Source organism: Carlito syrichta, unplaced genomic scaffold (genome assembly GCF_000164805.1).
Source record: "Carlito syrichta isolate Samal-C Ts95f unplaced genomic scaffold, Tarsius_syrichta-2.0.1 Scaffold304560, whole genome shotgun sequence".
Lineage (NCBI taxonomy): Eukaryota > Metazoa > Chordata > Mammalia > Primates > Tarsiidae > Carlito > Carlito syrichta.
In genome coordinates, this window is record NW_007248656.1 from 394,214 (window position 1) to 420,370 (window position 26,157).

Here is a 26,157-nt window from a genome sequence, read left to right on the forward strand (position 1 = left end):
TGAGGTCTCGCTGCCCAGGCGGGTCTCGAACCCGCGGGCTCAGGCAGTCCACTCACTTCAACCTCCCAAAGGCACAGGATTACAGGCTGAGCACCAAGCCCAGCTGGTTGACCTTTTAATTAATCTCCAGCGCCCACCTGTGCAAGCGTTGGGCCTGGTGCAGTATGGTGCCATCCGTTGTGACCATGTGTCTTCCTCTCCACCCTGGCTTCCTGGTGACAGTGGGTTATAACTCAGCATCCACAGTCACTCCCCGCCTTGTTTTCTGGGGCCATGCATATGTTCCTTTGCCATTCTTTTTGGTCATCATTTGTTTTGAGTTTATGTTCATTAGACTTGCTGTCATTCAGGTCATACTGTCTCCTGTCTTGTAGTTTTAAACAGAGTCGTGTTTACATGAATGAAATGAAGACCCTGAGTTGGAAGGAAATTGCATGTGGCCTTGGTCCCGGTGGCCATGGCCTTGTTCACTGCTAGTGCTGATCAAGGGTCTCCCCCATCAGCTGGGGAGCGGTGGGCTTGTCAGCAGTGGACTTGGAGTTTCCCCTTTGCAGCCAAGGGGCTGAGCGGACAAGGGCTGCCCTTCGCTGGCCAGAACTTTCTCAAAGGTGCCCTGGCCTGTGCAGGGCGAATCCCATGAGACTGCACCCTGCTGAACAGGAGGCCACACAGACTGGGGGAAATGAGAGCTGGGGCTGCAGAGGTTGTGCTCTGAGGAGGCCTCACCTGGCCTCTGGATGTGCCTGTGCCTCCAGAGATGGCCCAGGACACATGCCTCACTTTCATTCAGAAGGTGTCTCCCCAGACATCTCACCTGGCAAGGTAGCCGCTGTTGACTCGGTCTTCTGAATGTTGGAAAGCTACCTTTTGGATTTGTGAAAATGCCCTTCCTAGAAGTAAGCTCATTCCATGTTTTTTTTTTTTCCCCTCAATTTTGTCTGTTACCTTTTGGGAGAAGACCTGATTGTTATTTATGACCAGAAAGAGTCACGTTAAGATTTTTTGGGATTTCTCTCATTGTATAAAATTTTCCCTGGTTAAAGGGGAAGAATGTTATAACCACATTATTCCCTTATCATGTTTGCCTTAAAATCAAGTGATTGTATGCCTGGCTTGTACTCACTGCTTTCACTCATGCCATGGCTAGTTTTTCATGTGTCATTAAGTCCTCATTGACTTTCACCTATAAACTTAGGGAAATTCAGGGATATTTGTGTTTAGACTGACAGAAAGGGAGAGCCACTTGAACACATTATTTTATGTTTTTTCTGGTTTTAAATTCGATTTCTGCTGGCTAGGGTGAAACTTGAGAATCTGAGAAGTTGTTAGAAGCAGTAAAAAGGTAACAGAAAAAGACTTCTCAACCATGTCGGCAATATGGTAAAGAAACACCAGCTGTAAACCTCCCTCCTCTGTAGAAAATGCGGCATTCAGTCAACTAAAGTTATATCACTGGGTTTGAGAACAGCCAAAAACTTGTCAGATCACCCAGAACAAACTGGTCAGCAGTGCGTGATCCAGAGGCACTGCTTGCGGACAGCTCCTTTTCCTGCTGGCCACTTCTGGCATAGAACAGTGTCCGGGACTGTCCGAGAGCCCTGAAGGATGGGCCATACTGCACTTAAACATCTTTCAAACGGAAATTGTTACACTTTGCTCTTCATCTTGAAATTAATGTTTGGATGTCAATTTTTATTGCTGATCTAATGGATGAAGTCCAGCAATTGCAGCTGTCCCCTTAAAGCGGTCCCCAGTGTGTGCTGTGCAAACCTTCCCTGGCATGCCACTCACGCCCCCCATTTGTAAGTGGACTCTGGTAAAGAAAGATGTCTGTGCAGAGAGAACTCTTTGGAGACAGTTTGACTCACACTATATACTCAGTGTTCTGGGAGTCATAGAAGGGTAAAGATGACTTTTTTCTTTAATTTTCTTATTATTGCTTCCCCCCACTTTCACTTTCCTCTGCTGCCCAGGAAAAAAATGGCTGGATGCTGCTTTCCAAGCTGGGGCCAGAGCAGCCAGTGTTAGGCAAGACGGAGGTTTTGTCTGAGGCTGGCTGAGTTTTATATATCTATTTATGAGATCCAATAATGTAATGATGTGATTGTGCTTGTCTAATAAATGCTGCTGTACAAGCTCAAGACATCGAGCATTTCCATTGTGACCCGAATCGTCTAAGCTGCAGCCTCTTTTGGGTTGGAGCTAGGCTGTTTAATAAATGTTCGCTGTTCTTCCAACCATCACAATTATTTAAAGGGGTTTCAAAAGAGAGAGAACAAATCAAATCAAGCCATTACTGTTGAATCTCATTGTGGAGTTAAGTGTATTTTTAAAAATGTGGGTCTTGTTTGGAGTCTCCTCCCAGTTTTCATCTATTACCACAATAATTGAGTTTGTAGCTGGAATTAAATTTATCAAATTGCGTTATCCTCTTTAGAAATCGGATAGGCGTCCTGGCAGGGCGAGGCAGAAGTTAATCCGCTTTGCTAAAGCCTCCAGTGGCACTGCTCAGCGGGCTGAGGAGGCCCAGACATCTTCCTGTCACCCCGAGCACGATGTAATTTCTCCTCAATCCCTTGTGCAAATAATGACATTTGAATCGAGCATTAACAGGCTTAATTACTTTAAAATTGTCATTTTAATTTACACTGATATAGTATTGATCATACAAGCAGAGATTAAGCTGTTCAGTGGAGCGGATGATGGGGAATTAAACATTAAAGGGTCCTCGAGGGGCCTCGTGCACTGCCCGTCGCGAGCCGGAAGAGGGATGATATTTCTCAGTAATGAACTGGCGGCATGCGGGGACATGAATCTTGGGCTCTTGGAAAAGGGGAAATAATGGGGTTTGGGAAGCATTTGCAGGTTATTCATTCGCTGCCATGCACCAATTCTCCAGTGATTCATCCGCCTCACCAACATTTATTTATCCAACAGATTCCGGAGCTTTGACCTTTCTACTAAGTACATTGAACATAAGTTGAAGTGGAAATTTTTCAGGTGTAACTTTTACAAGTATTTGTTATTTTTTTCTTATTTCTAGGTAACATCAAACAAAGTTATTCAGTTTTTGCGTGCACTGGCGTTCATAGGTCCCTGTGGTGTCAGCGTGGTGGGGGTGTGGTGGCCGGGAGCTCCACAGCCAAGCCGCACACTTTCTTTTTGAAAATGCCAAAGGCCATTCCAGGTTTAAATGTCATCGGTCCTTTTTTGGACGAAGTAACCTGAGAGTGTCACATTTTTGTCGTGGGCCTTCTGCTTCTTTCTTCAGTTCGTTTTTAGTTTTCTTGTGATCATCATGCAAAGTTATGCCCTGGAACTGCATAGCGCTATTAGATGGAAAAAATATGGAAATGAATCAGACCGTTCCTGTTCCAAAGCAGGCACCTTTGGCAGACTTCTTCTGGCTAAAATCAGACCATATCACATCTTTTACCCTTAAACTGTTTCACTTTTCAGAGGTTGCGTAATAAAAACTTAAGTGATTGATTTTATAGCTCAGTGGGGAGTGATGAAATTCTTGATCACTATCCATAATGGCTTTATTTTAAACAGTGTGCTGGAGATTTCATTAAGGCCTGATCAAGGAAATAAAAAAATGTTGATATTTCTTCTCAAGTCAAACATGAATTTGCACAGGGTGTGTTAGAAGGGCTTATAATTTCTCCTGACATTTTTATTCTCTTGGAGGATTTAAAAGCTGTGGCTCATTATACTCATTCTTTGAATAGCTTAGAGATCTTCATCCTTTATTTGTCATGTTTACAATTGGGTTGATTTCCATGGCTTTCCTTAAAATCTGCCGAATTCTGTGACCACCACAGCTGGCTTTCATTGAGCATGTACTGCGTGCTGGAATCTTTCTAAAACCTGATGGACCTTTCCCCCGTTTCACAGTTGGGGAAACTGAGACACAAGAAGGTTAAGAAACAGCCAGTTAGTAGCACCAGCTAGTGAGTAACCGGTAGGTTATGCAGTGAGTTCCAGGTACAAATCAGACCGGACTCACCCTGTGTGGTGTGCTCCCTACCACTGCCCTTTGGTTGTACCAAGGAATCTATGCATGTATTTTATTCTTACTCTCGCAGCTTAGGTTGTAGCACAAGCTAAGCACAGTCTTCAGTGGCCCCGTGTTATAAAGCAGAAACAACGATACTCAAGGAGGCCCTGAGAGTGTCTTCCCGGAGAGGCCAGTGGTAACTCTTCGGTGTGGTTCAGTTGTGTCCTTGAGAGCAGTGGCTGCTTCTCTTAGTGCTCACAGGACACTATTCATGCGTTGTTAACATGCCCTGGAGGCGATGTAGGTCCACATAGAGCTCTCATCTGATCACCAGCCTTGTACGTACCTTGTGGGCAGAGAGGAGTGGGGTGTGGTGTGTGTTGGATTCTTGATACAGAACTCATAGCGCAATTGGGATAGGTACAGTCAGGATTTCAGTTCTTGAGCTTTGACCTTGATTTGTAGAACAGCTTTGTTCCACCATGTTCTCACTCCCCACCATGATAATGTTTTCTTATTTTTTTCACATATTGGCATTTATTTATTCGTGTCAACTCTGGGAACCCTTCCTCGGGTGTAACTTCACGCGCCTTAGTTCCCAGAATGGTAGAACCCATGTCTTGTCAGTTGCATGCCACCCACGAGCCTGGTGGCTGAGTTGTGTCTCTGTAGAGGCGGACCTGCTCTCCAGGCCCATGAGCTTCCTGCCCCCAGCCCCACCCCTGCTGGTCCCCCTAGGGAGCCAGGCCTCACTGGTACCTGTGTCCTTCCAGGCTCTCCTCGTGCATAGCACTGCATGTCTCTCCAGGTCTCTCAGCCCCTTCTTCTGTCTAAACCCGCATCCTCTGCTGGGTCTGGACCCCAAACCTCTTCCCGGAAATCCCTCCACAGCCGTCTGGCCCTGCCCAAAGCCTGGTGCTCCCTGTGCCCCTGCCTCCTCAGCACCCCCTTGCAGTCTTCTGCCTCAGCCCAGCTCTCAATGCCCGCCGTGTCCTCAGACTCTTCCCCCATGTCCTGCAGCCTCCCAGCTCTGCTCGTTTTCTCTTGCCAGCACAGCCCTGGCCAGGGAGCAGGAGGCGCTGTCAGGCCCCCATCACCGAGGGGAGGATGAAGTCAGTGGGGCATTCCCGTCCCCTGGGCCTTGGCTGGACCTCCACCGCACCTGATACTGTCCGCATGACCTTCCAGCAGGTTCCATGGGAAAATCTGCTCTCTCTCACAGCAGCAGGTTTCCCTCTGTGCCAAGTCACCCCCATTTGCCACAGGCTAGTGTTTTCCTCATAAGGGAGGAAACCTCCCTTGACTCCATGTCTCTCTAGCTCCTTGTCCTGTAGAAACTGATTTCTTGACTGTGTGTGTGTGTGTGTGTGTGTGTGTGTGTGTGTGTGTGTGTGTGTGTTTTATTAAGGAAAATGATAGATAATCATGTGGTCAGGACAGCAGTGCCAAAGTGGAGAAAGTGCAAACAATGGTGATCACTTGATGGGTGTCACTTCTCCTCTGTCTTTGTCAGTAAGGTCTAATTTATAACAAGGCCATTAGTGGGAGATAGCTTTCTTTGGATATCTTTTCCCGTAAGGGTTATTCATGATTTGGCCTCAGAAGAGGTTAGAAAGAAGAGTCTTTCTTTCAGATTATTGAAACACCAAGTGGCCAGCTCCTGTATGACGTGAGACATGGGGTATGTGGGTGCCCCTCCTCTATCTGCCAGGTATGTCCTCTGCCTCCTCCCTGGGGCAGCGGTGTCAGGCTGGTGGTTAGTGGGCTCTTGGTGCCATGGCCTCTTCTGAGCCCACAGAAGGCACAGCAGACTCAAGGGTAGGGAATTTATGTGTGCTACAGTGAGACTTCTGCCTCTCTGCTTTGAAAGTCCAAAATCTTTCTTGGCAGGCATGTCCCTTTCTTCTGTGCCTTCGTATTGTAACATCAGCCAAGGTCACATGTGGTGTCATATTGTTGTTCCTCCAGCATGGTGACGTGATGATGGGAAGTAATCACCACCTGGCTGGAGTAAAGGTTAACATTTAAGGATTGTAACACTGTGTGCTTTACTCATGCAGGACCAAAAACAAAAACTCCATGAGGTAGGTGTTGTTGTTGTCTTTCCCATGTTACAGATGGGGAAGTTGAGACAAAGAAAGGTTCCGTATATTGATTGAGGTCTCAAATCCTGGAAGAGTCAGATGCAGTCAGTATTCTGGTGCTAGAATCCACATTCTTATCTCGCCTGCCTGCTTACCCTCTCAGAACAGGGGCAAGTGGAGGAAAAGTCACTTTCAGCCTGGCTGACAGTGGAGGGGATGTTCAGGGCTTCAGGGCTGGCAGTGTTGGTTTAGAGGTGACTGTTGTCATATGTTCAGGTAGGTTATCAGTTTTAAAGCTTGAGGACAGGTTTCTTTAGAGGCTGAAATTCAGCAGTATCCTAATTTAAGGAAAAGCCACAGACAACTGTGTTTTATTGAGTGACTCTTACTGAGCAGACACTGTGTTCTATACTTGTTGCCTCATTTATTCCTCCATGTAGGGATATTTGGGCGATAGTAACCCCATTTTTTCCTCTTTTTCTTTTTTTAATTTCTCTGTCAGAATTAAGTTTTGGTTCATGCCTATATCATCAGTAGCTGAAGTGTTGAAGTAGCCCCATTATTTAAAGGTGGAACAGAGGCTTTCCTGGTGCTATGTATTTGTTCAGATCACATAACTAGAAACTGTGGAGCTGAAAACAGAATTATTGAGCTACAGATGGGCTAGAAGAAAATACTAAAACGAAGCATGGAGAGACAAGGACAGGGTGGGAGGGTGAGTGGGAGACAACGGAAGGTATAGGGACACACGTGTGTAAGTGGAACCTGAGAAGGAAGGGGGGGATAGCGGAAGACACTTTTGAAGACATGGTAAGTCACAGTTTTCCAAAGTTAGGAATGACTTTAATACGCTAAGTCCACAAAACGAGGAATCCCAGCAGGATTAAAAAAAAATAAGAATCTATACCCAGGCAGATCATAATAAAACTGAAGAAAATCATAAACAGGGAGGAAATTTTGAAAACTGCCATGGGGGCTAGAAAAGGAGTAACACTCTCATGGAAAACACCTTCCAGTAGAAACAGGAATAGTCAGAGGACAGCGGAGCCTTGTCTTCTGTGTCCTGGAAGGAAGCCGTCAATGTAGAATTCCTTAATCCAACAAAGACATCTTTGAAGAATGAAGATGAAAAAGACATTTTTACTCGAACAAAAGACAATGAATACGACAGGATGTAGAGTGGTGCATACCTTTGAATACTGCTGTTTGGGCATTTCTGTGAAACAGGAGCTAAGTTAAGTCATTCGAAAAAGAAGTAGATGGCAGTTTCCCAACGTAACTGAAGGTTAAAAATCAATTAAAGCTTTTTAGTAGTATTTTACATGCTTTTCTACGTCAGAAGGTATTTTGTAAACAGCTTGTGTTCAGTGTTGGCCATCTCTTAAAGTGCATTTTACTTCAATTATCCTGTATCCGTAATGGTCATAACCTGTTTCTCCAGAACATTCATAAGAATGAAATTGTAATTGAAAAGCTAATGATTTTTTAGAAGACAAAAGATAAAAGAGCCGTTTTAATTATGATGCAAACTCTTTACATAATTTAATTGGCATAAAAGTTTATTGATTTACTTTTATAATTCTTATTACATAGAAAAACATAATTTAATACATTTCATAATTAAAGCTAGTTATTTTAAGATTGAGATCTGTCTTTTCTCATTATCAAAATTTTCAATTTACAAAATATTTGTTATAAAAATTGCATCTATGTTGCAAGTGAATCTCGTTTTGAGAGGAAAATAAGTCAGTGATATGAATTAAGTGATTTGGGGGTGCATGCATAAAAAGTCAACTCCTTACACAGCTTTGTTTTTCATTAAATATACTAAAAGCCTCTAGGTCTGGGCCATCTTTTGCTGTAGTCGAGGCTGGTAATGGGCACACCTGTGAATTCTGGAGTGGGGACTTTTCTGCCTGCCTACGCACCCTCCTGGGTAAAATAGGGATGAAAGGTTGTTTACTTTTCCTACTGTCTGGCATCGGCTCATGAAAGATACTAAATCAGGCAGAAGTCAGTAGGGATTTTTCTTTGAAAAGCAGGGTCCAAGGTAATGTGTTGGACACAAGCAGGTAATATATGGGATGTGGCTCCTCATATCACTGCTGGTCTCCATACTACGAAGTGGGAGGTCAGCCTCCGTTCCCCATGCCCTTGAGGTCGCAGCAGTCTTGGGTGTCTTCCTCCACCTGACTCACCTCCAAGACGCCCTTGGTCCTGTCCTCATCCCTGATTGCTCTTTGTCCCCAACCACTTTTTGTTTCCCTGACTGTTCCTTGGCCCCCGACCACTGATTCTTTCGCCTACTCCCATCTTCTCCCTAATGGCGGCCTCTGCTCCAGTCCTTGGCTCTGCCCTTTTCTCTGGCTCTAGTTCCTCCTTGGTGAGTTCAGCATTCCATGGCTTTGTAGACCATCTACACGCTGACCCCCCACCACTCCAGGGTCACCCAGGCCTCTGTCCTGAACTTGAGACCCATAAGGTTCAGCCATCTTTGATGCCTCCCTGGGGTGTCCAAGGCCATTTCAACCTCAGTGGATCTATATAGCTGGACCGTCTCTCCTGAGCCCTCCTCATTTTCGGTGTGGCAGTGCCCCACTCCGTAGCCTGGGCAGAAACCTGACGTCAGCGTCAAGTGCCTTTCTCATGGAAGTCCTGCAGACACTGCCTGTGTGCAGAGCTGAACTTTCCCGTAGGGTATCTCCATCATGGCCCCCTCCCATTTCTCTGTCTTGGGCTCTGGCTATCTGGTCACTCCTGTGTCTCAGACGCCTGAGACTTGTGTAGAATAGAGAATGTACCCTGTGAGTATTTGAGGAATGAGAGGAGGGAATGAGTGAATTCTCTCAGAAAGGGTGGATATTTCTAAGCCAGTTGGTGACTTTGGTCACGAGTGAGACACGGGGAGCCGCGACCTTGAAGCAGTGTGAGAATCTGGGATTGCCGGTGGCTTTGCCCCCTTCATGACGCACACCCCTGTGAGACAGCCTGTACCCAAGGCCGTTTTAAAAGGCTGTCTTGCTCTATTTTGGTTGCTCTTCACTATGGTAATGTGAAATGTTAACAGGCGTACTAATCTGGTGGAATTTATTGTGGCCAATGTGAGCTATTAAGTGGCTGTTGTGTGGAGTGTTTACCCTTGCTGTCAGGATGACTGGTGTTCGGCACTGGCAGACAGAGCCCTGGCCCTTCCTGGGCTGCCTAATTGGGGACGCTACAACCCAGAGCTTTGACAGGGTTCAGCACCCTGCATACAGCATGCCAGCTCCCATGGTGCACGCTTTATAAAATGCTCTTTAATTCAGGAACAGAATATCATTAACTTTGTAAGTGGATGAATACAATGGACAACCAATTTAATTAACTTCTAATGCTGGCTGTTGGTCAGGAGGTAGAATGAAATTATATGTGCATCTCTCGAGCAGGCAGACAGCCTAGAGAGGCCTTGGTGGTGAGGTCAGACAGGGGGACACCTTTGTGCTGTCATCTCGTGTTTGGCCCCAGGAGCTAAAATTGGAAAGTCAGTACTTTGCAAATAAGTCAGCTCTCATTTTGAGATGGCTACAAAGCTCCTCTGAGAGATGACGGTAGTGTGACAGTGACAGGTTAAATGCAGCCTCCCACATGCTGCCTTCAGGGTGACAACGGAGGAAATGGGCAATGATGTCGCCTCATCCAATTAGGTTGGCTGCCCATGAGTTTATTATACAGGAAAAGATCAATGAAGCTCTACATTGATTTAAACAAAAGGTTTGTATCATTTATTATTGTTTATAATCTAATGAATGTTATTGTAACTTTGCTCTGATTTATTACTCTATCTATTAAATTGTTTTAAAACCAGGAATTGGACCTACCTTGTGATATGGTAAAAAATGTTATTTTTTATGACTGTGTCCAGCCTCTCAGGACCAAGTTAATCTGCGTGGTAGGCTGTACCTTGAGGTCTGACCCAAGGCTTCTGCCCCTTAGGTCCTGAGCTTCTTAGCCAGTCACTCCTGAAGGTGCTGTATGCCTCTTTCATCAACCATTTGTTGAATTCCTACCTTGAACCAAGCATTGATTGACCAGGCCACTTCCTGCCCTCAAGGAGCTTCCACTTGGCTCCCCACAAAATATTTCAGACGAGGAAACCATTGCCGACTCCAGCAGGTGGCTGGAGTGTGCAGCACCTTGAAAGGAAAGATGGGGGCTGGGCTGGGGCTGCCCAGCCTCTGGCCAGAGCGACTAGTCAGTCAGGAGGGCTGCTTGGAAGTGGCAGTGTTTCTGTGGAAACCTGAAGCATCAGGAGGTTCATGTGAGAAGCAGCTGGACAAGAAGGCAGAGCGTGACAGAAGAGCTCAGCCTGCTCAGGGACCGAATGGCCCTTGTGCCTGGAGCCACGTGAGCCTGAGGTGTGCGGGCCGGAGAGCTGCTGGGGAGGTCCACAATGGAAGACGTGGCTGCGAGGCAGAGCAGGGGCAGGACCCGGTGTACATTTCTGAAAGACCGCCCTGGCCCTGGGTGGAGAGGAGGCCGAGGGCTGTGGCGATGGGGGACGCGGCGCTCCCACTGGGGGAGCAGGAGGCGAGGGCAGCCCAACCTGGCACGGGACAGCACGGCGAGGTAGCTTGGAGTGGAACGGCGGCTCTGCGGCCTGCAGAATGTGTGGACGGATGTTTGGGGGAAAGGCATGGTGGCCAAGATGCTGGAGGTCTCTGAGAGGGCTGTGGTTTCCAGTGGGAGCGCGAGGCGGGTAAGTGATGGAGCAAGCCCCGAGCTGGCAGAGACCAGGCCTGTTGTGAGACACCAAGTGGGAAGCACGCAGCTGCCGGATCGTGAGACTGGCCTTCAAGGGAGGCCCCACGCTGTGCACGTGGAAGGTGAGGTGGACAAGGCCCCCAGGAGTGAGGAGGCGGTAGAGGGGAAGGGGCTTCACAGGACACCCTAAGCAGGTCTGTGTGTTGCTGTCGCCCCGGAGGGGGAGAAGGAGGTCCCGAGAGGGCGAGTGTGGTGTCCTGAAGCCCCAAAGTCCATGTGCTTGAGGAGGAGGGTGGGGCATGGGAGACTGACAATAAGCTGAAGAGTGGGCGGTATTCTTTGTGATGCAGATAATAGACAAAGCACTGATCCTAGATTGCATTTAAAAATAAAAAAACCTGGCTGGGCTTGGTGGCTCAGCCTGTAATCCCACACTTTGGGAGGCCAAGGTGAGTGGATTGCCTGCGGCCGCGGGTTCAAGACCCGCCTGGGCAACTTGGCGATACCTCGTCTCTACAGTAAATCCAAACATTAGCCAGGTGTGGTAGCGCGCACCTGTAATTCTGGCTACTTGGAAGGCTGAGGTGGAAGGATCATCAGAGCCCAGCAGGTCAAGGCTGCAGTGGCCGGGAGCAGCCACTGCACTCCAGTCTGGGCAACAGAGTGAGACTTCAACTAAAAAAAAAATTTAACTTAATTTAATTTAATTTAAAAAACCTGTAAAATGAAGGAAAGATAAATAGAAAAATAGACAAAGGATGCAAAAAAGGAGTTCACAGAAGAAACCTCAGTGACCAGTAGACAATGGAATAGCATAGAGTGCCCAGAAACAAATCCTCTCATGTTTGGTCACGTGACTTTTGACAAGGGTGCTAAGACCATTTAAGGGGGAAAGGACAGTCTTTTTAACAGATGGTCTGGGAAAACTGAGGTCTATGTACAGAAGAATGAAGTTGGACCCTGACCTTCATGTACAAAAGTTAACTCAAAATTAATCACAGACCTAAAAGTATAAAATTTTCAGAGGAAAATATGGGCCAGAACCTTCGTGACATTGGATTTGGCAGTGATTTCTGGGATACAACACCAAAGGCACGGGTAGCAAAAGAAAAAGATAGACAAATGAGACTTTATGGAAATTTTAAAATTTTGTGCATCAAAAGACAGTATCGGTTTTCTCCAACTTCTCCACATCCTCAGCATTACCTGCTATTTTCTAGGCTTTTTGATAATAGCCATCCTAATGGGTATAAGGTATTAATTAGTTCATTGTATAGTTTTATAAATTGACAAGAATTGTAGTGCAATGTAGTACTAGGGGGAATATAAAATTTTGTAGTCACTGTGGAAAACAGAATGGTGAGTACTCCAAAAATTAAAAACAGAATTACTTTACCATATGGTCCAGAAATTCCACTTCTGGGTTTATACTTGAAATAATTGAAAGTAGCACCTTGGAGAGATATTTGTAATCCATGTTCACAGCATTACTGACAGTAGCTAAAACATGGATGCAACCCGAGAGTCCATCAGTGGATGAATGAATAAGCAAAATATGTATCTATATCATGGAATATTTTCCAACTTAAGGAAAGAAGGATATTCCGGCAGCTGCTGCAACGTGGTGGGAACTTTGAGGACATTATGCTAAATGAAATAAGGCTGTCACAAAAAGACTAATACTGCATGATTCTACTGATATAAGGTCCCTAGAGTAGTCAAAATTATAGAGACAGAAAGTAGAACAGTGGTTGCTGGAGGGAGAAGGTGGCATAGGGAATTCCTGTTTAATGGTTAGAGAGTTTCAGTTTGAGAAAATGAAAAGTCCTGGAGATGGTTTGTGTGGTGATTACACAATGTTATGAGTATACTGAATACCACTGATCCATTCACCTACAGATGTTTACAGTGATACATTTTATGTCATGTGCCTTTTGCCACAATAAAAAAATTTAATTAAAAAAGGACCAGACATGGTGACTCATGCCTGTAATTGTAGTATTTTGGGAGACCTAGGCGAGAAGACTGCTTAAGCCAGGAGTTTGAGACAAGCCTAGGTAACATAGCATGAGACCTTGTCTCTTAAAAAAAAAAAATGAACTGGGCATGGTGGTAGGTGCCTGTAGTCCCAGCTACTTGGGAGACTGGGGTGGAAGAATTGCCTGAGCCTAGGAGGTCGAGTTTGTGGTGAGCTGTGATCATGCCACTGCACTCCAGTCTGGGTCACAGAGTAAGAAACCTACTCCAAAGAAAAAGGAAAAAAAAATAGAGATGCCCAGCTATGCTAGTATACTGAAGATGCAAATTAAAGCAACAAGGTTTAATATCCCACCCACTCAATTGGCAAAAACTAACGTCTACTGGCACTAGGTCATGGCAAGGATGTGGAACAATAGGTACTGCCTGGAGATCTGACAGTGGTGTGATAGTCATGGCAACTGGTGGAGCAGTGTGATGGCACCTGTGTGGATGGTGCATGTCTGCCATAAGCCAGCAAGTGTATCTGCATATTATATGTATATGCAAGCACATTTAATACATCCGTACACGTGTGTGCGTCATCTCTCACATGCTTACTCAAGGGTACCTTATTGGAAATAGTCTTTATGTCCAACAGGGGCTCGGATAAATGGCAGTATTTTTGTAGAGTGGATTATTATATAACATTAAAAATAAGCTAAAATAGTACTTTGGGGGGAGAACTTCCAAAGGTGATTTAGACAAGATGGGATTGATAAAGCTTACGTTGCCAAAACCATCTCGTGTCTTGCTTGTTACTTCTGTTCGTCACCATCCAGGATGGCAGTCACCTCTGGGAGAAAGGACAGTGGTATAGGGGGCTACAGAGCACATTCTCTCTCAATGCACTTGCCATCGTTTGGCCCTGACCTGGGGTAAGCACCCAGTTTTGCGTCCTCGGTTCTTCTCTGCCTGCCTCCTAGTGGACACCAGGCACAGAACCAGGGGGCTGCTGTTCTTCATTCTTGCCGTGTTGTCCTTCTTGGCCCAAACACAGCCTCTTTTTGAGTCATTCTTCCTTTATTATTTTGTTGTTTTTAAGTGTGTTACAGCAGACACCCGTGAAGTTCTCGTGCAACCGAAGATCTTTCTAGAATAATAACATATATCTTCCTGTGTGTGCCTGGTCTAGCCCACCTCCCTGGCTTATCCCATCCCCTTCACAAATAATCACTGTTCTGAATTCTGTGTTCATTCTTTTATTGTTTTTTAATATAATTTTAACATTGCATTTTTGTTGTTGCTGTTCAGCTTTTTGTTTATTTGTTTTAATTTTAGAGTTGTGGGGCGCATGTGAGGATTTGCTACATGAATAAATTGTGTGCAGGTGAAGGAGGTTTGGGCTTCTAGCAAGCCTTTTCTCGCCCTGGTAGAGGACACGGTACATATGGGTGGCTGCGTGCCCCTTGTTCCCTCCCCCGCCCTTCTTTAGCAGTGCACAACGTTTGTTGTTCCTACTTTTGTACTCACATGCCCGTATTCTCATGTGAGACTATACAGTATTCAGTTTTTTGTTTCTGTGATAGTTCAATTAGAATGATTGTCTCCAGCTGCATCCATGTTGCTGCAAAAGATGTGATTTTGTTCTTCATTACAGCTTCATAGTATTCCATATTGTATAAGTACCACATTTTCTTTAGTCCATTTTTGATGGGAATCTGGGTTGGTTCCATGTTTTTGCTATTGTGAATAATGTGTCCAGCTATTTTTGATTATGTGTTTGTCTTATCTCGCCATATGAAGTTTTAGGAACTTTACTTTTTCTCAGTGTCGTTTGGGAAATCTGTCTGTGTTTTGGGTATAGTTCTCATTTGTTTATTTTCTTTGCTGCAGGGTATTCCATTACAAGAATATTTCAGATTGATTTACTCACTTTCACATTAAGCATTTGGATCATTTTTAGCTTGCGGGTATTATCAGAGTTGCTGCCGTTGCATTCTTGTGCAGATCTCCTGAGAGTCCTAGCTTCTTTGAGAGAAATCCATCTATGTATGCAATCCACATGTGTATATGTGTACATATGTAAATGTGCATGCGTATGTGTTTGTGTGTGTAGATGCATATATGTGTGCACATGTTGGCACATTATGTACATGTATGTATGTGTGCACACATGCGTGTGTGTGTGTGTGTGTTTGTGTGTGTGTGTAGTTTCTCTTGGATATGAATCAGCTGTGAGGTTGTGGGCTTATAAATTCATGGGACATGCTGTCTCCCTGTGGCTCTTGTCATTGGTGCTCATTAGTCACTGTGAATCTGAATGTCTTATCATTTCTCCTGTTATTACAAGGGAGGAGAAACCAATATGCCTGTCTACACTTGAACAAATACGTGAGAGGAATCATTGTCATACTTGGTCTCTCTCTGTAATCTCCTAAATTTGTTCTCAGAGAGAGATGTTTGCAACTGATCCTAAAATACCATAAGAACCCAAGGTCGGCATGGCTGCATACCAGCATGTCCCAGGCAAGGCTGCATCCTTCATCCCAGGGTCATGTGTCCTCGCAGCACTGAGCCAGGGAAGGAGTGGGGAAAGTGTGAGGGGTTCAGCACACTCTCCAAATTAAGGGGACAGGCCAGCCATGATTCATTCAATAGTCTGTTGATTCTCATTTAAAACAACTGAAGTTCTCTATTTTTTTTTTCTTTTTTTAAGTCAAGTGGGGTCTCACAGTGGCATGATCACAGCTCATCACAGCCTTTACCTCCTGGGCTCAGCAATCCTTCTGGCTCAGCCTCCTGAGTAGCTGGGACTATAGGCGTATGACAACAAGCCTGGCTAATATTTTCTTTTTTTTTGTAGAGATGAGGTCTCCCTATGTTGCCCAAGGTGGTTTCAAACTCCTGGCTCAATCCTCTTGCCTTGGCCTCCCTGAGTGCTGGGATTACAAGTGACTCAAGTGAGCCACTACGCCTGGTCTGAAATACTCTACTTTGAAAATCAGTTATCAATAATACCTTATGAAGTTTGTTTCCTACTCCTAGATTTATTTATTTCATTAAAAAATAACTGGAAGCTGGGCTCGGTGGCTCAGCCTGTAATCCCGCAACTTGGGAGGCTGAGGTGAGTGGATTGCCTGAGCCCGTGGGTTCAAGACCGCCTGGGCAGCAAGACCTCATCTCTACAATAAATCAAAAAATCAGCTGGGTGTGGTAGCGCATGCCTATAATTCCAGCTACTCGGAAGGCTGAGGCGGAACAATCGCCCGAGCCCAGCAGGTTGAGGCTGCGGTGGCCGGAAGCAGCCACTGCACTCCAGTCTGGGCGACAGAGTGAGACTCCAACTCAAAAAAAAAAACTGGAAAGCCAGGCGTGGTAGCGCACACCTGTAGTTCCAGCTACTCAGAAGGCTGAGGCAGAAGGATTGCCGGAGCCCAGCAGGTCAACGCTGGGGTGGCCATGAGCGTGCGTGCCACTGCACTCCAGCCTGGACCAAGGAATGAGACTCCAACTAAAAAACAAAAATAAATAAAAATAACTGGAGTTAAAAACACTGTATCCATAAAATAATGTTGTCCAATCTTGTAGTGAGATGTAAATAACCAAATGCTGTCACTTGTTTTTCTGTGTCACTTTCGATAATTACACTCAGCCTATGGAAGGGGACTCTCTCGGGCCACTGCTGTGATCTCCTGTTCCCATACTTTTCCCCTTCCCTGCAGTAAAACACACCAGTGGGCTCCATGGGGTCCCCTTCCCCAGGGTGCACTGGGAGCTCAAACCTTTGGTCATGCCAGCAACACCGTTGGAAATCAGCAAGGATGCTAGCCGCATAGGCGAAAGACTGTTGTCATCTTGGGGTCACATGTAAGAAGCTTGTGTATCTGGAGAAGAAAACTGTTCTTGGGTGTCCCTTACTGCTGAGTTTATTTGATTTGAGTTTTAGGAATTTGCTCTGTTTCATGAACAAGTGAGCTGGATACAGAAGGTTTGAGGTTAATGATATGTACTCTGGCTGCTAACTTAATTGCAACAATGATAAATTATTGGCCATTGGGTTTGTTGGCAAATAAAAGTGATGGAGGCCTTTCTCGCGAGTAGCTTTGTGTTCCTTCCTTGTCAGCCTCTGCCCTGGCCTGAGCCACCTGCAGGAAGGTGGGACTGCACGCAACACATTCCTGCTTTGTGAGTGCCGTGTTTGCTGCGACATGTGGTTTTCTGTCCAGTGTGTCAGAAGTGGTCTGCTCCCGTTCTGAGCTGGCTGTGTTTGCAAAGTGGGCCTACTGCTATCAGAATTCAGCTCCTGAAGTCAAACTGAGTGACATGGTGTGGCCATTTATCACATTACTGGATTCAAATTGAAGTTGAGAACTTGTTTCAATAGAATTTGCAAACAGTTCATTTCACCAGGCACCCTGATTGAGCCACTGAGCCTCCTGTGATAAGCAAGGTTCATTGTAATATGGTTGCTGATGGGTGTGGATACTCAGTGGGTGGTGACTGGGAGCTGTGCCGAATTAGGTCACAGCCTGTCTTCAGAGGCTCGAGTCAACTACTGTGGGCCCTAGCCGTGTCCCAGGTTAGTGAAGGTTTGGCTCTCCCATGTGGACCACACCTGACCCACCCTCTGGTGCCCCAGGGGCTTGCTTTACTTACTGCCATGCCCTGGGGCTCCTGTCCTGTGTCTGCTGTTGTAGCAGAAACATCACAGTCTCTGGGGTGCTTTTCACTAATGCAGAATTAATGAGCACCCTTGACAGTCTGGTTTATAAATATGTAAAATGTATGTTAATTGTTTTTAGCAAAAGAGACAAGGAGTCAATATTCTCAGACGTGACAAGCATACTGTTGACACTTACTATGGCTAGAGGCCCCGGCAAGTTGGGAACTTCCTGTTGGTGGACCACAGGTACAATCCTGGCCTGATGTCCTGGTATTTATGATAAATGAGTGCTCTGAACCGTATTGATAGGGAAGGGCAAACATTGAAAAAGTTGGGTTGAACTTTGACTTTAGATATTCTTTAGAGCTAATTATGGATTTTCTGACTCTATGAATTGCAGTTTCTATGCCCATATTGGCAGTTTGTTTTTTACTTATTTATTGTGAATATTGTAATATTCTGTTAGCTCTATCACATTCAATGAGGTAGTCGTCTAAATGTTTGCAGTGACATATTCTTACTTATACTTTTTCAGTATGCTTTCTTCATCTGAAACAAATGAAAACATAGCCTCTGTAAGGGCTAATGTCGATGGGTGAATGTTAAAATGTGTCCATGGAGCACAGGCCTACAGTTTTCGCTATTAACTCTATCACCGCATGTATCCCGTCCCTCTTGCTGTGAGGGGGCCTCAACTCCATTTTGCCAAAGAAGAAGCCATACACTGGCTGTTTTTAGGATCTGCCACGAAGGTGACTCAGTTTCCTGTCTGAACGGGTTCCAAACAGGATGTCTGATGCAATGGTGGGTCAGGTGAGCAGTGTCTGCGCCATGCTGGAGTACATGATGTCCATGTGTACCTGCTTGCTCCATGGTGACCTCCCTGGATGGATGAACGTGTGCCCATTGGCACGAGAACATGCCAGTCTGGGTCCACGCAGCTTTCAGGATACAGCAGCAGCTCGCCATGGCGCATGGCCTGGGGTCAGGGGTCACAAAGCGCCTGAGGACCAGACAAGCCCCACTCAAGCAAGGCCCTGGGGACCAGCATCAGATGCATAGCGGCTCCCACCTCCTGGCTTCTCTGTGAGGGCAAAGACCCCATCTGCCATGTCTCAGACCCACCCAGGAGAGGAACAGAGGTGCATGGTACCCCCTCAGGGCTTCTTTCATCCCCCGTCCTCCCAGACAGAAGGCTTCCATCACGTGTTGGCCGGTCCGAGTCACTCACATCTGGGTGGTGGTCCGGATGTGGGGCTCGGAGGCCTGCTGGGTGCCCTGTGGCTCCAGGGCTCTCTTGCCTTTGTTCAGAACTCATGCAGAGGTACATGTGTGCGTGTGCATGCAGGCGCTTATGTCCTTAGCTCTACCAGGTTGGAGACACATTATGTCTTCTGTCCTTAGCTGTGGCCACTTACCCTCTCCTTGCCAACGAAGGAGTGCACCAGCAGTGGAGGGAGCAGGTCATATCGGTGTCCAGGACCATTGTAGGCCTGGTTTGGCAGCTAAGCAGTGCCCTCTTTTTAGTAACTGTTCCTCAAAGTATGCTCTGTTAGGTAGCCCCTCTCAGCTGTTTCGTTCCTAGGGTCAAAACAGTATTTTCTGGCAGGGTGTCCGTGTGAGCAGCCCTGCACCCAGACCTTATCTGAGCCCCATCACTTTGAGGCCCCACCTATGTGACCAGAATGGATGGGACACACAGTGTGTGCCCCAGTCACTGTGCAGAGGAGCTGGGTGGGGACCAGCAAGAAGCCCTGAATCTTTCCAGAGGCAGCAGTGGAGGTGATGGGCAGAGGCTCGTGTGGGAAGATGGGCTGGTAGGATGTGCAGTAGGAGGGGGAAGGTGTTGGCGGCCTCTCCCCTCCTCTGAGATATGCCATTAGAGACTGGACACTGGATTTGGCAGCTGGGAGGTGACTCACATGGGTGGGGGGGCTGGGGAGTGTGTTCAAGAGAGAGCATGATGGCGGATGGGGGGTGCTGGGAGGGCAGGAGATGGCGTGAGGAAGAGGAAGGCTGCAGTGCAGCCGTGGGGAGGCGGGAGCTGGGGCTAACCTCATGGCTGTGGAGAGCAAGCACACGTGTGCCTGTGGCCAGAGGATCAGAGTCCCTTGGATTGTGTGATCAGAGTTCTTGTTGAGGGTGATGGCTGGAAAAGAATGTTAAAACCAAGCAGTATTCCGGACAAGTTTGAGTCTCAGTGTTTGCGAGTGTAGCTATCCTGCCAGTTGTGTTAGTGCCGTCGTGACAAAAAATGAAGCCCCACGGACTGCAGGCAGCTGTGTCCAAGCCTCTCCTGGCCTGTGAGTCTGCCATAGTCCCATGTGGAAAGTGTGGACCTAGACAGTCCACATGTGGAAACGGTGGGCACTGTTGAAGGCAAGAATTGGCTGATTCTAATACTTTATTTTTCAAACCATAATTATTAAAATAAGTTTATTTTCCATCTAAGTTTTCCATGGTAGTAAATTTCAGCTTTGCCTCTGCGATTAAACACTTGAAGTGTGGAATCAGATAAGCGGATTCTCAAAAAGATGAAAGTTGCTCTGACTCAGCAGTTTGACTTCTTTAGAGAATGGGCCTGTCCTAGTACATGTGGCTTCTGAGGTGTTGGGGTGGCTCCCGGCTTCCTGCCAAGTTGGCTCATGTTCCTGGAGCTGCGTGTGGGCAAAGGGTAGGAGGAGCGCGTGTGGGTGACTCAGCACAGTGCATGGTGGGAACCCACTGCAGATCGGTGTTCCTTCTTCTCGGGAGTGGGACTGCAGGATCTGAAACGGTATCTCTGGTTATCTCACTGGATCAATGACATGCCCAAGGAAGTCCTGCAGAGAGTTCTGGCCCCTGGTGTGTGGGTTGAAACTGGACTTCAGGGACTGCATGGAGACTCACACCTGCTGTGTTCCACATGCCGGGCAGGTGCTTTCCTGTGTCGTGGTCGGGGCGGTGTCAGACCAGAGGCAGTCTACCGGGCAGGCCCGAGAGCTAACCTGGCGGGTGGGGGATGCTACGGACAGGGACTAGGCCAGCCACCACCACCACTGGTGCCTGGGCCCAATGCCCCACTCTACACCCTGCCTCTCAGCAAGTCCAGAACACACCTCCCCTCTCCACATACCCCACCAGTCCCCCCAATCACCTGAGGGACCCCACAGCCTCCTGACACCCAGCTCAGTGCCTGCTCCTGTAGCTCAGCTCCCAGGATGCCTGCCTAGCAAGCACATTAGAGGTGCACCGACTCACTTCCCCTGGGACTCCATGGCTCACAAAGTGGGGGCGATAGAAGATGTGGGAGTAATTGGAGAAGTGTAAGGGCGTTGGGGCGGTGATGCTTTGGGATCACTGTTAACTCTCTCAGTGCAGTAGTGGTTCTGTGATTACACGGGAGGGGGATCCCCACGGAAGTGTTAAGGAATTTGGTGTCATGGGATCGTGGATCTGCCAGAAACAGACAGGTGTAATGAAGATGTGGCATGTCCTTGCCCCGTGCTTTCAGCCTTCTGAAGATGTGGCGCTTTGCAGAATGAAGTTAGGGCAATAACCCTGTGGCTCAGAGCCTTTCCCTGGTGTGGGCTGGTCACAAAGTCCCCCTCGGGTGGCTCCTCCCTCCATCTGCTGGCTGCACTCACACGCCCTCCCCTCTCAGCCTGCCTGACCCTGCCCCATACCCCTCACCACTCATCCAGCTTTGTTCTGGCACTTCCCACCCCTGACAGGGCATGCAGACTACTCCCATGAGGGGCCAGTTTCACGAGATCGGGCTTGTTTGTTAAGTGGGCTTATGAAGTTGTCATTTACAGATGGTGGATTTGTTGGTGAATTTTGACAAATATGTGCAGTTTTGTGACCACACTCCTGTCTAGTTGTAGAATACTTTTATTGCCCAAAAGTTCTTCCAGGTCCCTTGTGTTAGGGTTGCAAAAAAGAAAAAAGAAAAAAAAAATACACACACACGCACACACATACACATACACATACATATACACACACACAAACACACACATAGAAATGTATACATATATGAATACACACACACACACCTCCATACATATACGGGGGTGTCAAAAAGTGTATACACATTTTAAGTAAGATGTTTACTCAAAAGCTGGTGTTTATCAAATGAATGCTAGCATCACCATATGATAGGCAGGACAGTTAAAGAAAATAGTAGAAGCATGGTTGCACGAACATCATACTACATATTGCTACTGCAACTTAATTCAAAGTAATATATAGATAACATCTCTTAAAATGAATGTGTATACATTGTTTTTGGCACCTTTGTTTATAAAATCCCTTGTCAGTTTTGAATTTCAGATCAACAGGTGGCTGTTGATGCGGTGTCTGTACTACCCAGCCCTGTGGCTGCCCTGCCCCCAGCCCTGCCCTGTGTTTGGGTCTTCTCCAGAGTGCCAAGAGCAGGGGTCCCTGTGCCCAGAGCAGGTGCTCTGTGACTATTTGCTAGCCCATGATTGGAGGAGGGCTGGCGGCTTCTGGGGAAGTGCTGGGCAGTTCCTCAGGCATGAGGGGGCAGCTGGAGCAGGGAAGGCGAGGTGAATGGAGCAGATGCTGAGGGGCCACAGACCAGGGTCAGGGTCAGCCACATGGCCCCAGGACAGAGTCAAGTGTCAGCACTAGGAAACGGTCTAGCGTCCCCAGGCCTGGACCACTGGACCTCCATGTCTGCCAGAAGCAGTGCCAGCCTCGTGGTTTACTTTCCATCTTGAGCTTGGTGGTGTTTGGGTGTTCACAGGTTATCTGTGGTTGGCATCTTACGTCTCAGTGATTGTGATGAAGTTATGACTGGTTAAACTCTTGCTCTGGTTTAGCAGAACTTCTTTTATTTGTTGTTCAGAACTTTGCTTTAGAACTATTCCCAGCACTACTCTCTAATTTGATTTCTCTTTTTGCTCTACAGGCACTAGGAAGCTTTTATTTTCTTCATGAATCCTTAAAAAACATCCATCAATTTGACTTTAAAGGTAAGACTCCATGCTGTCTTGTGGGATTTCCTGTTTCTGTGACTGCCCCTCCTTCTAGGCATCTGGCTCTTTCTGGCCCCTTCTGCCCGGTTTCCTCATGAGAGGACCTGTGTGGTCTGGGTTTCATAACTCGCTGGCCAGCGGTCACTAGCCAGGGATCTCCTGTGGAAACCTGGCTTCTGGCTTCTCTGGAATCTACACCTGGCTGGCTGTAGGCCTCCTTGGCCACTCAGACAGTTTTCAAGCCCTGGCTACCACTCCTGCTCCCCAGAGATGCTCAGACAGGGATTTTTGGCTTTCCTAGAGTTAAAAGGAGGAGAGAATAATTCTGTATTTGTGTCCCTATCAGATGTGAGAAAATTAAAAACAGAAATTTAAAAAAGAGGATTGTATATTTCAAAACCAAAAATGGACAAGAGCGTGTTTGTAGCAGTGAAAATGTCCTCACTTGATGAGTAAACACTGTGCGTCTGTACTGACAAGATTTGCCCTAAGTTACTCCTGCTGACATGAGCCTGTCCCAGCCATTTCATTTCTGTGTCTTAGGGACAGTTGAGTGTATTTCCCTAGGTTTGAGAAATTTCAACTTATGCCCTATTTAGTCCACAGGAAGTTTGTGCCTTTATCTCCCATTTGATGTGATCTTTTTCTGTTGTATGTAAATCCTTCTGAAGTCTGTGTAGGCTCTGGAGCCAGAGCACATCAATTTGAGATGTCATTAAAGTTGTAATAACTGTGGAGAGCAACCAATTATGTCAATTGGTCCAGATTCATTATTTTTGCCCACTTGGGAGACAGTTCACCCCTCATGAATCTGAGAAACAGGTCTTCTCTGAATTGCTTGAGTGTTGGTTTCATCAACATTGAGAGCAGGATTCTAGCCAGCAGGATGATTTTTCACCTGCCCCGTTGACTGAGGATCTTTTGATACTTTTAAATCCTTGTATCTGACTCTTCTACTGAGGCACGTGGCAGGAATAGCCACACAACCCAGCCAGAGGCTGCTCTTCCCTTGATTTTCATGGACATGAGACACCAGCATGTGATGAGTTCCAGCAGCAGTGCTGAGAGCACCAGGGAGAGCCATAACCAAACATGTACCACATAAAGCCAGAAGCAGGATAAGGGTCATGCTTCTAAGAAACTTGCATGCCATGTTTAAATGTGGTCAGAATCTGTAGATCTTTCTGTTTTTCGGTAACCTTTTGCATACCTAATTTACTGCTAACTCAAGTCAGTCATAAAACACATGGCCTATCCCACAGTTTATTTAAAACTGCACGTTAGATATACATTTAACTCTAGCAAAGCCTCACCCAGAGGCCACCATGTGGTCAGTACTGACAAGTCATGCTAGGAACAATGAATGTGGACTGAGCACTTATATGCGTCAGGAGAGAGTGTCGATTCTGAACATGCTCACTTGATCCTGGCTTGGCAGGCTGGGGGCCACACCTCTCCCTGTGTCTCAGTACCTGCTCTTCACAGCACTCCCTTTTTGCCTTGAACTGAGTTCCAGCAAAAACAGTCCAGAATTTGTGAAAAGTTTGAATAAACTTTGTCAAAGTATAGCCTGAATTTCAAAAAATAAATACCTAGTTAGGAATTTAGGAGTACTGAGAGGTACAGATAAGCAGGGGTGAGGGGACTCCCGTTTCTGGCCCAGCAAGTAAAGAGTTTAAACATTGTCATTCCCATTCCCACAAGAAAAGAGCTAAATGGACTGAAAGCAGACAGCTCTTCTTAGACCCATCAGAGAATCAAGGTAACATCACAAACTGCTGTCCTAACACCCAAAGAGGCAGATGGGTAGATGCAGATAATCACAACATAGCTGGAGTAAGCATTGCCTCTGGAGCCAGCACCTGGTGGGAGCACATTATGGGATCTGACTAACTGCTGGAGACTGAGTGTGGACAAACCTGGGAGAAAGACTCCTGGAGACGCACACTTCTGTGAGTTTCACCTCCAGGAACCCCATCACATTCTCATGGTGAAGGTCAGAAGAAATCCCCTTATGCTCTGACTGTTAGGGAAAGGAGCCATGAAAAATAAGCCAGGGTGCCTCTGTTTGCCTAGCAGACCTGCCCTCCAGACAGTCTATTCACCAGAACCTAACCCACCCAGGGAAAGGGAAATACCAGACCCCAGCACCCTCTAGCATTCCTGCCTCACCCAAGAGGCCTGTTTGTTAGGTGGTGGTGGGGGCAGGGGTGAAGGTTATAGGCCAGGGGCACAGGCTGCTAGAAGAATGAGCTCTCAAGTGTCATCACCATGTAATTATAACAAGATATGATCACAGAAGTACTTGCAAAGTTCAGATTCGGTTTAAGTCTCACAGGAAAGACAATAGAGGAGACAAAAACAAGAATAGTAGGGCGAATTTTAATCTCTGGCATCTGCAGCTACAATAAATAGTAAACACAGCCAATTAAATATAAACCAGTTAGTTAACATAGCCAGCTAAACACACTGAAGGCCCATCTACCTCAGTTCCTTTTACTCATTATTCATATTCTACTCACAACAAGAAATTGCAAAGCATACCAAAAAAAATGTGAAAAGTACAACCTGAAGGAAAAAAAGTAAGCATCAGAATCAGACACAGATTTGGAATTATCAGACTGGGAATTTAAAATAGCTGTAATTAATATGCCAAGGACTCTAACACAAAAAGTCGACAGCATGCAAGAACAGATGTGTGATGTAAGCAGAGAGATGGAAACGATAGGAAAGAACTGAAAGGAAAACCTAGAAATGAAAAAACATTGCAACAGAAATGAAGAATGCCTTTGATGGCTCATCAGCAGACTGGACATGACTGAGGGAAGAATCAGTAAACTAGAACTTATGTCATCAGAAACTTCACAAAATGAAATAAGAGTAAATTTTTTAAAATAACAAAATGTTGAAGAATTGTTGGACAACTACAAAAGGTGTAGCATACTCATAAAGGGAAGACCAATAGGAGTAGATAGTAGCAGAATAAATATTTGAAGTAATAATATTGAGAATTTTCCAAAGTTAACAGACACCAAATAAGAGATCCAGAAAGCTCAAGGAACACCAATGCTTAGTAGGGTAAATGCCAAAAAGTCTACAACCAAGCACATCATATTTAAATTGCAGAAAATCAAAGGAAAAGAAAAAATCTTGAATCTAGGAGACTCCTTATAGGTAAGTAAACACTGTATGTATAAAAGAATAAGGATAAGAATTATACTAAACCTCTTTTCAGAAACAATGCAAGAAAGAAGAGAGTGGTGTAAAATATTTAAATGATCAAAAGGGGAAAAATCAACCTTCAATTCTGTGCAGTGAAATTATTCTTCAAAAGTGAAGGTTAAATATTTTGTCAGACAAGCAAAAATTGAAGTAATTTGTTGCCAGTACCTACCTTGCAAGAAATGCTAAGAGAAGTTTTTCAACAAAAGGAAAATATATGTAGGTCAGAAACTCTGATTTGCATAAAGAAAGAAAGAGTGTTAGAGAAGGAATAAGTTAAGGTAAAATAAAATATATTTTTCTTACTCTTAATTGATCTGACAGACAACTTGTGTTCAAAGAAATAACAACCACATATTGGTTAACTGTAGCTTATGGATAAGTGAAACAAATAACAAAAGTTTTATAAAGATGGGAAGGAGGAGTTGGGAGTACTCGATTATAAGGAACCTCTACTATCTGCGAAGAAATATAGTTTTATTTAAAAGTGGGCATAGATAAGTTGTA

General features: G+C 45.9%; 1 protein-coding gene across 2 annotated transcripts in view; it reads left to right on the forward strand.

Annotated features, from left to right (window-relative positions):
* Positions 1 to 26,157, forward strand: part of INPP5A (inositol polyphosphate-5-phosphatase A) — a 184,798-nt gene that overhangs the window by 66,336 nt on the left and 92,305 nt on the right. For both annotated transcript variants that reach the window (XM_008060225.1, XM_008060226.2), the window contains exon 4: positions 22,362 to 22,425. In XM_008060225.1, coding sequence (XP_008058416.1) covers positions 22,362 to 22,425 — 64 coding nt within the window. The remainder of the gene's footprint in view (positions 1 to 22,361; positions 22,426 to 26,157) is intronic.